Source organism: Tyto alba, unplaced genomic scaffold, assembly GCF_018691265.1.
Source record: "Tyto alba isolate M040663 unplaced genomic scaffold, T.alba_DEE_v4.0 Super-Scaffold_1, whole genome shotgun sequence".
NCBI classification, from domain to species: domain Eukaryota; kingdom Metazoa; phylum Chordata; class Aves; order Strigiformes; family Tytonidae; genus Tyto; species Tyto alba.
Genome location: NW_024881261.1, coordinates 6,910,550 through 6,923,007, shown reverse-complemented (window position 1 = coordinate 6,923,007; position 12,458 = coordinate 6,910,550). Strand labels below are relative to the sequence as shown.

The window sequence follows — 12,458 nt, the reverse complement described above, 5'->3', positions numbered from 1 at the left end:
ACCTGAAACATGGTGTCAGGGAGAAGGTGACAGTTCTGATTTGGTGTCATAGTTCTGCACTCACTTGCAATGCTTTAAACTCCTAATCAACCCAAAAGACAAAAGCTCTTCTCATTTTCATGCTTCTCTTCTTCTCTTTATTGCCTCTAGAGAGAGATTACTGCAGCATATGTGAAAAGCAGCCGATCGGAAGGCTTCTCTTTCGGCAGTTCTGTGAAACTCGACCTGAGCTCGAGTGCTGCATTAGGTTCCTTGACTCAGTGGTAAGTCAATTCTCGTGATATTTTAGGGTGCTTCACAGCGCTCTCCTGACAGAGGAGAATCCCCTGACCCCAGGAAATCAGTTTCATGCACTGTGATTTTGTGTCTAATGCACCTGAGCAAGGAGCAGACAGGGCTGACCCTGCCAGCATCCCAGCATCGTTGGCAGTAGAGGAGCAGTGCTGCATGTGGGGTTGGTACCTGCCTCAGGGACCATGAGCCACCAGAGCAGGAGAAGGACAGGCACCCCAGCAAGGTGCTGGCGTGGCCTCTCTTCATGCCAATGCCCAAGCTTCAGAGCTGCTGTGAGTAATGTCTTTTGGTGTGAGTGAAGCCTGCAGCACTGGGAGGCACTGGGAGGAAAGGGAAGATGATGAATGGACTGACAAGAGAGGAGTATGATAATACTAATAACTATTTCTTACCAAGCCTTTTCATCGGTAGACTCCAGGGTGATTTACAAAGATCGTCCTGATTGTTATTCTGTTTTTTCAAATAGGGAGACAGGGGCACAAGGTGTAGAAGTGACTTGGTGATTCACCGAGAAACAAATCCGCTTCAAACTACTATCAGTTAACCTAGCCACTGAGCAACACCCCCCAGCCCCGGGGGGGCCTGATGCTCTTTCCCAGTCTGGCAGCAGTTGGCCATGTGTAGTGCCAGCAGGAGAAGTTGATCACAGTGGAAAAGTCTCTCAGTGGTTTTGTTTCTGGGAACCTGCAGAAGGGTAGGGTGTTTCTGAGCCAAAAGGTTAAATTGTACCAGAGAGGAAGATGAACTTGTCACTGCTGTGTGTGTCTAGGGAGGCTTTGCTCTCTGATTAACACCGACAGTCAAAAGCAAAATGATGCATACCAACAGGAATAAATTTTTTTTTATTTGTACCGTGTTGAAGCTTTTCTGAAGTATAAGGAGATGTGAGGATTTCACTGAAGTTGTAAAAAGAGTCTGGGAGAGGACGTGGTCACTTCAAGTTTATGTTAGTACTGCAGTATTTACAGCAGATCTACAGCATCACAGAAGGTGTTGAAAAAAGTCCTATTGAAATCAGTTTTAGCTGATCACAACTTCTACCTGATATTCCCAGCACTGATTGTGATTTTCCCCAGTGAAAGGTTTAGCCATTGAGGTATGTGAAACTGCTACGCCTGACAAACTCCGTGCAGCTGTGCTGGAGGCCGGCAGGCAGGAGGACATTTTGGGTACCCTGGATGCACCAAACCAGCATTGTCTAGAGGGTGTCTGCCACTGATGAAACACCACGCACCTTTCTGGGGGGGAGGCTTCCCTGCAGAAATGCCACATAAGGTGTGACGCCCACAGCCCCGACGAGACAGGCAATGGCCGTCCCTCTAGGAAGCCGCAGAAATCCTTTTGGGAGACAGCCACAAAAAACTTGCTTCCAAGTGGTTTTAATTTCAGACAGAAGAGATCCCTCCTCAGTTTGGAGAGGGTTAGCAAGGCTCTGCTCTTTTCTCATGCCTCCTCGCAGCAGCAGGCGTCACCGTTTTGTTTCCAGCAGCGCCCAGGGGCTGCGGAGAACAAGCCCACGTTGTGCGAGCCCCACGCACGCCTGGCAGCGGGTGCTCAGGGCACACCGCTTCGGCTGACAGCAGTAATAACGCCTGGGCAGAAGGAAACACGACCAAGTCACTCCCCCCCACCCCGTGCCTGTGTGTCCCCAGTGCCACCAGCCCCAGGACACCCGTGGTAACCTTTGCCGTGGGGCTGCACGGAGCGTTTCCCAGTCTCTCCCAGCAGCACTGGCTGCCCAGCCTGCCTCCAGCTGCCGGAACGGAGGGCACTGGGTCATTTCATTCTCCCCAAGCCCTGTGGAGCCGTGCCAAGCACTGAAACTCCACGTCCTCCCAGCATCCGTGTGCAGCGTAGGCAACACCGGTCCGGCGAAAGATTGTGGCGGGACTGGCTTTGTTTTAAAACTCCCTCTCCCAGCAATCTCAGACTGATATCCCCAAATCCTTTTGCAAGGGTATGCTTTCAACCCACCCCCAGGTTGTTTTTGCAGACTGGAGCTGCCCTGCATACCTTTACTAGGCAAGTGATCTGTTCCCAGTTAGGCTCAGACTGGCGGGATGAGGATTTAATGATCAAAATGCCTGGCTGTGTGGAGGTCTGAATATTTACTCCTTCTCTCTTCTTTTTAACACTAATTAACAGCAGTCTCCTTTGTTTATTGATTTCAAATTCTGTACAAGCTTGCTCCCACCCATGAAAATCCCTGTATTAGGCAATATTAAGGTCGAGCAACAGAGACCATAGCCATTAAATTGGATGATTGCTACTGAAATTCGCCCAGCAGGGTCACACTGTGTTGAGTAGTGGGATTCAGGCCAACTCCTATGTTAGGCAGAAAAGTCCTATAATGAGACCAGAAGTTTGACTTTACAGCTCTATTCTGAGACCACCAGGAATGTGAAACCTTTTGGGGACCACCTGCTGTAACAAGCCCCAAGCATAAAAATCCAAGAGCCTCCATTTTCTTTTGACTTAGTTATTTTCCTAACGTGAGATGTAAAACTTAGCTTTTGTGTAATATCAAATAAAAAGAAAAAACTAAGAGAATATTTAGCTGCTCATGAGAAGCTCACAGAGCTTTTTGCACACTGAAAGGTAGGACCACCTCTCTTTTACAGAGCACAGCTACATGACTTTACCAGGTCACACAGTAAGTCATTGGCAGAAGTCAGTACTTGATGCCTCCCAATTTTTAATACATTTTTTTAACCAGTGCACTCAACTGCCTGCAAAGAAAGCAGTGATCGGGGCTCCTGGGAGGAAACCAGCAGCTGAATGAGACACTCAGCAAACTCTCAACAACCTCCATTCCCATACTTAAGTAAGACTAAGTTTTGCAAGCTCTTTCTCACACCTCTGCTTCCAAAGACTGGTAAAATCAGCCAGACCTTGCAAACCAGAGTATGTAAAGAGGAAAAAAAAAAAAAAAATCTCCTCTTTGCTGGACATTTATTTCAGCTGTTGGGTGAAATAACTAACCTGGTCTGATGTAGTCTCCTGCAAATCTAATTATAGCAGCATCTGGGATTTTTTTGTCTGTGCAGTTAAAGTTGTTAGGCTGCTTTCTGAAGGAAAAGGATTTGTATCATTAAATTCTGCTTGCATGTAGGTGTGTATCTGTCAGTTCCCTCTGAAACCTGTGAATACCTTGGACAATTTCAACCAATAATCGAGATTAAAGTGCTCAGAGACATAAAGTTTCTACATGTTTTCTGAGAACAGTGTTTGGGTAATTAGCTACAATCTATCAAATGTAAAATGGACTACAAAGATATGTGGTTTGTAAGCTGCTGGCTTCAATGATAAAACCGGTAAAAATGAAGAGATGCAGAGCTTTGCAGCGCAACGCTGGTGGAACTGTGGGCGATCGGTTCCCACCACTGCTATGGGAGCAGTGAGTGGCCGTCAGTGTGTCCGTCTGTCTGGGGAACGGGGCAACAGCAACTCCTTCTCCTAGCTGGTATGGTAAGGCTATAAGGACAGAGAGCTATCTTTTGTGACAGATATTGTGCGAACAATTTCATGACAGAGGTCCTGACTTGACTAGATAAAATATCTAGTAAGAAGCACCGATGGCTGAAACTTGTGCCTCTGAATGCATTGTGTGCTTATCTGTGTGCATGTAAACACAGAGATCTCCCATGGATAGTTCACCAAACCCTTATGTAGCCATTCAGATGAAGAAACTATGTGAACATAAACTATTATCATTAAATGGAGATGGTTTATGATTAAATCAGCTCCCCTGTAAGCCCTTAAAGAATTCACACACAGCCCTGAAGCACGCTTTGCTGTGTTGACAAATATTTTAGCGACATCATACAACTTTGGAGCTGTTGAAAGACAGCTATTAAAATAAAACATTAGGGGATGTGTTTCCTGTGCTGAACGGCAGATCAGGGAGCAGGGAATCTGCTAGCAAGACACGTTTCCTTCCAACACAAGAAGGCAGCAGTTCAGTGAAGACTTCTTGCCCATGTCTCCTTCACAACAACTCATTCTCATGGTTCTGGCTCGTGATGTTTCCCTCTCCTCTCCTTTGTTCTTTTGGTTTTTGTGTGCTGTTATAACAAAGACTTTATCTTCTGGACTCCCTTTCCTCCTTCGTCTACTCACATTCATAATTTTTTCTTTTTTTTTTTTTTTTTTTTTCCCAGGTGAGGGCTTTTAACATTTTAATGTGGACCAGATTTAGATCGACCTGGGGAGATCATAGCTAATTTTGACTAACCTGACATTATTTTCTCTCTAGCCTGTACAATGTTTTTTCTTTGCATTGGAGTTGCACAGAAATACATCCTCTGGAGGAAAATAGCCCTGCTGCCTCTTCAAGTTGTTTCTGCTTGTGCTATCCAGGCATGGGGGCTGGGGGTGAGAGGCATGATCTCCTCAGGTGGACTTTTCAGGTGAATGCTTCACTAGACATTAGACTTATCTGGGGTAAAAGGATGAGCGAACATCCATTTAATGCCATTTGTAAAAACCTTATCTTGCTGTTAGGGAGATTTCGGTTGGTTAAGCCCCTTACATGGTATATAAACCATCTGTGTATGTGTGTCTTAAAGCTGTTCAAGAATTTTTCCATCAGAAATGCCAGTTTGTTGATATCAACAAACTCATTAACTCAAACCATGTTTTTAAACAGTCAAAAGGGCCCTTTTTGCCCTGCCTTTAAATATGAAAAATGTGGTTTCAAGTTCACTTTTCATTTAGAAATGCAAGTTATTATGAGTCCCAGCTGTTTGGATTCTGCCTTCCAATTTTCAGTCACAGATTTTAAATCTCTAGTGAAGGCAAGTGCAAGGGCAGTCGCTGGAGCACAGAGCAATAACAGGGCAGAGCCTGGAGTCAGAGGAAGGAGTGAGCAGGAGCTGGAGCACAGAGCAATGCTGGGGATAACAGAGGAGGGATCTGAGAAATCAGAGCTGTAAAATTGGGACCAAAATGCCAGTAGCCTCCTGAAGATGCTCAGAAGGTGACTCTGCTGCTCCTGACTTATACCAAGAAGTCAAAACCGCTCTGGTAGGAGTGCCTGTTCCTATCTCCATCTCCTGGTAGGTACAAGGAACAGACTCCTGTGGCTGTGTCACGCTCCCATAGGCAACCAGCAGCTGCCTGTCGTGGGAGAGAGTCCACCCAGATCTGCAGAGAGATCCCTTTGGCTCTGTTTCTCAATATTCACATATTTTTAAGCCATAGAGTTTCAGGATCTCAAAAAATATTAAAGTGAAAATCAAACACTGGATAAAACAATGTGTCAGAATTAAAGTTGCTAGTGTGAGCCCCCTCTGGGTACCTGTGCCATTGCCCTGGCGATGCTCTCCATCAGCCACAAGGTACCCTCCAGCCCCCAAACCTCTTGCTCAGCCGTCCCTGAGCCCATGGCCCCATCCCACAGCCAGCCACAGGCTGGGCGCTGCTCCCTTTCCCAGTGGAATTGCATTTTCCCATCTGATCTCACTCAGCCCGTCCCAAGGACAGCTGCTTTCGGGAAGGATGCTTTCTACCCCTGTGCCCTCATTCAGCCAGGGTAGCTTCTAGGGAAGCAGGAGCCACCGAAGTAACTACTACCTCCAAAACAGCAGCCAAAAGTTAGCAACGAATGGTGGCCAGCCCACATCCTCTCACCGTTGGGACTGAAGGATCCTCGCCTGCCCACAGAAAGAGCCTTCCCTGCAGCTCGTCCCATGCAGTCAGGGTGATCGTAAATCCTCCACTCTTTTATGAGCTATGAATAAGGCCCTGTCTGACCTAACTAGGGCATGGAGAAGCTATTAGACTTCAGAGCAAGAGCCTTGAAATCCATGCCTGGATTCATCAAAGGAATAATGGAAAATATTTTGTTCCACGTGGATTTTAAGTAACAACGTTATTTCTAGCAATTAGGGATTTGCAGACTGTAGCTGTGCTTCTGAGTATTGTGGAAGAAGGGGATGTATCCTGTGATTTAAGCACAAGATTGAGAGTTGAGGACCTTGGTGCGCTTCCCAGGCATGCAGCAGGGTGAGCGTGAGGAAGTCACTCTGTCTGCCTGTATGGGCAATTCTTCCTGCAATAACAGTCCATGGTTGAAAATGTACCAGTATCTGTTGCCAAATAGCTCAAAAGTGGCACTGAAGGGAGAAATAATAATGAACTTAGAAACAAAATGAAACGGGCTTCTAGTACTTGCGCTACAGTGAAATCAGCACTGTTCACAGTTGGAGCTTATGGTTCCTTCTCACATCCTCACTTGTCTGTCACTTCCTACCTTCACCACCACAGTGTCGCCTTTTCTGAGGATGTCAAATGCAAGTATAATTAAACTTTCCTTTTATTCCTTCCCAACTATCTTGAGACAGAATTACATACTGTGTGTGTGTGTGTGCATTTAGCTCTGCATATGTTGCATCCCATCCAGAGTTGCATTTCAAAACCCTGATCCAATTCCTGCTAAACTTCTGTCTTCTGGTCTGTCCTGATTTGCTTCCTGTTGTACAATTCCGATGGGATGTAAATGTAATAGGGTGGCAAAAAGGACACCAAATTTTTTGACATCTCCCTTGTGCACTTCAAATGGCAGATGATGAATTTGAATCAGGTTTTATTTACTAGGGAGCTAATATATTACCAGGATCCGGTGTCTAAAAGCAAATGAAAGAGAGAAAAATGGACATTATTGGATAAACTGTAAATAGCATTGAACGGAGCACTCAGAAGATCTCCTAGGTACTTCCATGCCGAGGCAATGCCAAGGAGTTCTCCTTTCTTTGCAGTCTTCTGCACAGACAGTTACATTTAAGTATAATTATTTCTTTTATTAAAATACATTATTTCTGTTTTATATGAAAAACACCTAGCTTGTCTGTGAACCTAACAATAAACTGTAAGGTCCAAGTAAGATGCAACTTTCACCTTTAATAAAATTCTTCTTTCTGTTACTCTTGTCATTGCTTTATCCTGTAGCAAGGAATCATGGAGAAAAATGCTGTTAAGATGCTGTAAACATTTGAGAGTGTCTGGGCTCTAAGAGCTGAAATGACCCATGCTCAGATACCATCTAAGAGGACAGGAAATTGGATGAAAGATTTTTTTTTAAACCCTTGTATTAAGTTTTATGAGAATGTAATCTGTTCATCCCCAAAATGGTCACTAAAAGAGAAGTACTGCACTTGTGGATTTTAGCTTTTGGTGTATTTTTCATCAGCAATACAGGTTTCTCTGTTATTTGTGGTCATTGTCATTTCCCAGACCAAATCAGATCGTAATTCTAGACTGTTCAAGCAACCTGCTATGTATGTGTATAAATATGTAGCTTCAGACTTAAGCTGCAGTAGCTAAATCAGCACTGGCCAGATAGATGGGTAATAGCATTATTACTACATTGTGGTTTTCATGTCATTCCTAGGTCTGCTCAGCTAGGGTATCCATTACAGCCTGCCTTCAGATTTACTGCATCAAGCTCAGAGCAGTACATACATCTTCCAGTGGGCAATAGTTCTGAAATTTGTTCTTCCAAGTATTTGCCTGTTCAGTCTGATTTATCTTTTTTTTTTTTTTTTTTTTTTTTTTTAACTTCCTCCTCATTTATCATCACAGACAGCTTGTATTGGACCAGTTTTCTTAATTGGTTTGGCAGGATTTTCTGGGATCCTTTTCTTAATACAAACAGTCATGAAAGCTGTTAGGCTGTTTTTTTTTTTTTTTTTTTTCTGGAAAATATTTTGATTCTAAGACTAAAGCTTCATATCCTGGGCAGTGCCAAGTAGGAATGTCTCTAAGAACTTGTAGCTGTCATTTAGTCACTGGAGTCCCATGCGGTGTGTGTTTCCTTCAAACGCCTGCCATGGATCCAAAACTTTAACTGAAGTGATTAATGTGTTCGTGGTGCACAAGCAATGCTTCTTTTGTTTTTTATGTAAATGTCCTGAAAGTCATCAAAAGTCAGTAATGCTACAATGCATAGAACAGTCAGGATTTTAAAATGTAGGTGAACCTTGTGTGGGGGAATGTGGTTCTCTCTTTTTTAATGCACTGGGGAAGCCAAAGAGAATTTTGCTTATATTGTCTATTCCTCTAAATGGCCTCCCTTGTTTTATCTTGGTCCTAAGAAATCTGCATAAGAAATCAGCCCTTAGATCTGCCTTCTGGAGGGACTGAGTAAAGGATCACTAAAAGTGATGGGCAAGTCTCTCTGCTTTGCAGGAGTATTGTTAGACCAAGGGGAAGATGTAAATAAATAGGAAGGACACATTCAACCAAAAAGACCATCTACTGAAGGAGTTCACCTGGTGCTTGAAATACCAATGTGGCAAGAATTAACAAACATTCAGTTTCTCTACTACTCACAGAAATAATGTTAGCTTTTGTGTCCACTCTCCCTTTGAGCAAAACCAAATAAGTCTCTTGTCACTGAATGCTTTCTGAAAACTGAATTGGCAAGGCTATAAAATATAATTTTATTAAATTGTATTGGTGTTAATTAAGGGACATCGTCTCAAAAAGTGCATCACCAGGATTTGGTCAAAATATAGTGGAAGGTTTTTAATAGGATTGCGTGTGCAGGTTTTACTTCCAGCAAAAAACAGTATTCTTCAGATTTTTCAGACAACGTTCCATTAAGACCACATCCAAAATGAAGTTATAATGGTGAAATATGAGTACAAATATTGACTTTTTTTTTTTTTAATATCTATTCCAGGCAGAATATGAAATTGCTCCAGATGAAAAGCTGGGAGAGAAAGGAAAGGAAATCATGATGAAATACCTCACCCCGGAGGTAAGGGGCAGCCAAAGTGGTATTATTGAAGGAATGCTGCAAGGCACACCTTTTCTAAACAAGGTTGTTATAGGCTTTGTAAGCTAGACTCCTAAAATTTATGGTGGCAATCTCCAGTGAACAAGCCTGCAAGTCTTATACAAACAGTCAGAGAGAAAAAAAACCTATAATCCAATCCAGAAATTGACTTCTAAGGATGAATTTGAAGTTAGCAGGGGCTTAATTCATCTGTGGATGAGCAGGGGCCTTCTCTGGTCCCTTCTCCGTGTGCAAAGCTCTACATCTCTGGTGTGGTGCAAGAAACCTCAGCTGTTATCTACAGATGCCACAACTATTTCCTATCCAGCTCAAAAGAGGTGTTAGCATTTCATCTGTAGAAAGCATTGGCAAAAATGGTCTTTGGCAGCAGACATTGTATTTTGGTACAGTACTCCTACTCCTCCCACCACTATTTGCCCCAGGGTAGCCAGGGACATGCAAGGCTGACACGGGATGGTGTGATTTGGAACTGATGGGTGTTATCACCCCTTCATGTTTCCACTGCTGTTGGTTCCTGAGTGTTACATCTGGGGGCTGTGGGAAGGAGAAGAGCTCCTGGCAGGAGCTGTGTCCACAGGGTGGCACTCCACACAGAACTACAGATCTGCTCCAGGAATTTTGGACAGACTGCACTGGGACTAACCCTTTCCTAGGGGGGTTATGATCATTTGCCGACTGCGTTTAACCTTTGCAACAAAAGTCACTGCCAGTAAGCAATAAACATCCAACTTCAAACACAAGAACAATCCTATGATTTTTCCTAAGTTGCTTTCATAAGAGTAATCAAGACGTACAATTGCTGCTTCAACTGTTTTACAAGAGGAATACATTTGACCTTCAGGAGAATTAATTGCATTTTTGGCAGATGTCTTTCTAGAGCATTTAAATGGTACAATATGTTTTGGAGGTGCAGGGGCAGAGCAGACCACTTTTTTTTCCAGTCAGTCATTTTCCTACAATAAATTTCCATGCATACTTTCAGTTATCTCAGACTGCATTTTAGGATCTGGTTTCATTTACTGAGCCTGGCTAGTTTCATGTGCAGCCATTGAGCACTGCCAGTATGAGTTCCTGCTGCCCATTCATTAGGGGCATGAAGTTCCACTGCTTTTTAAATCCACTGAAATGACTGTTTGTTTTAAAATTTCTGTCAACGGAGGAACGAGGGACGGATACCGAGGGAAAGCATTTCCCACTGCTCCAGTTCACATCTGGAAATGAAGAAAGGCATTTTGCTGATAGCAGATAGTAAAGTGCGAGAAGGATAGTACTGCATCGTTTCAGCCAGTCTTGGTGCAGGTTTCCAGATGCCAGCTCGCTTCACTGCTGCCCCATGGCACTCCTGCCATCCGTAGTGCAGCAGAAGCACATGGAATAGTTTAGTGAAGTAAGTGAATGTGCAGTGACAAACCAACTGAGAGCAGTTGCTTCTTCTTCAAGAAAAAATGATGGTGTTACAGGAAGGGAAATTACTGGGACTGCAGAGCTGGAGTTTCCATTCTTTGACATGCTCTGCACATCGTATTTGACCTGCGTACCTGGTTTCTCAGTATGTAAAATGAGCATAGGATATTTACAGCCTGTTCTAAAACTTTTCTGGCATTTGCAAGTTACCTTAATATCTTGGGGCAGAAGGAAACACAAAAATATGCTTCTTCGCTTGTAATCTAAAACTGACTCCCTGGTGGTGGTGCTTTAATGTCTGCATTGGTCTCACTGCATGTTTTTTTCTTAATGGAAAACTTCTGCTTCTTTCCAGAGGGATGTTTAAGCTCTGTGTAGCAGAAAATACTTCCTGGAGGCAAGATTGACTGTGCCATAGCAATGGGTGTAATTTTTTAACAGGTCTCCCACACAACAAATACTTAAAAAACTAGATCAAGGTCTGTATTAATTTCATTTCTTTTTAGATACCTAACTAAGGTTCTCAGGAGTTCAGATGGCCTACTGTCCTCTCTTGTCAAGAAAGAGAAATAAGAATCTCCAAAGAACGTTTTTAAACCATTAGAAGTCAGTGATTCAAAGCCAGGTTAGATGCTTACAGTCAAAAGGGATGAATCTGGATCCAGATGTCCTAATGGAATATCATCCTGGACAGCAAAGAAACCTTCTTTTCTTTAGGAGTTGCATTTCTCTATTTAGTTATCAGTCCCTTGAAAGATAAAAATTGCTGCTGATTCCAAAGTCTTCTGCTTTCAGAGCAACACTTCTTTTAAGTAGGTGTGTGTCTGTGTTTCAAAGAACCTGATTGTCTTGATATAAAAATAGTATGACATACATCTTGACTGACAGAATAAAATTATAGGTTTAGTTCTTGGACAGATAATTCAGTCTTATAATGTGAGGAGTATTTTTCCCCAAGTGCAGCATCAGAAGCAAAATGAAAACAAAAAGTAGACTTCATAATCTTTAATATTTATAAATGATTTTTAGTTCTTGCTTAGATTTTTAAATGTCATACATATTTAACATACAATGTGTCAGTATATCATGATTCTAAAGTGCATTCATTTGCATGGGGAACATGCACTTTATTCAATAAAATATATACTACTTGCACAGCAGCAAGGAAAAAAAAAAAAACTTTCCCAGATGAACAGACATCACACCTGTACTTACAGCCTCATGTGACTCACGCAGCCACTGTCTGCAAGACGGTGCTACGCCGCAGTTAGCAGACTCAAACGTGGGGGAGTAGTGAATTCCCTCGTGGAGAGATCTGTATGAGAACATTCAGCATCAGCCCTGAGGCCACTAAACAAGCTCAGCACTTGCCAAGATGGTCAAGGGGGGAGGCACTTTTTCAAGTCATCACAATTCAGGCTCTTTGCAGATTTAACATCCTCAACATCTCCTGTGAGCTTGCTGGGGAAGTTGAGAAGAGGTCTAGCAGCCTTTTGTCATGGTTGACACCGGGGACGTCATGAGCAGGTCAGGCTTCCACCATCTCCCTGGCCTACAGGCAACAGTGGTGACAAATTCTGAATGTGTCCTGGCACCTGGAAGGGAAAATAGGCGATTTAGGCCTCTTGAAGAAGTGGCACATATGAACAACCTCCCTAGGCATGTGGTGGAGTCCTCATCACTGTAGGTTTTCAAGATGCTATTGGATAGGGTGCTAGATAATATCATCTAGTGGTTGGATGAGGCTTTGAGCAGCCTGGTCTAGTGGAAGTCTACCCTGACCATGGCAGGGGGATTGGAACTAGATGATCTTTAAAGTCCCTTCCAAACCAAACCATTCTACAATTCTATGATCTAGGCTCCCTTTCCCACAAAAGGTTGGACCAGATGATCTTTAAAGGTCCCTTCCAAACTGAGCTGTTCTATGACTCTGTGTACTCAGGTCCTCACCTAGGAGGAC

General features: G+C 43.4%; 1 protein-coding gene across 4 annotated transcripts in view; it reads left to right on the top strand.

Moving 5' to 3' along the window:
* The window catches only part of GRK5 (G protein-coupled receptor kinase 5), a 165,387-nt gene that overhangs the window by 108,317 nt on the left and 44,612 nt on the right, over positions 1-12,458 (top strand). For all 4 annotated transcript variants that reach the window (XM_032988558.2, XM_032988559.2, XM_042806118.1 and 1 more), the window contains 2 exons: positions 151-263; positions 8,978-9,055. In XM_032988558.2, the coding sequence (XP_032844449.2) occupies positions 151-263; positions 8,978-9,055 (191 nt within the window). The remainder of the gene's footprint in view (positions 1-150; positions 264-8,977; positions 9,056-12,458) is intronic.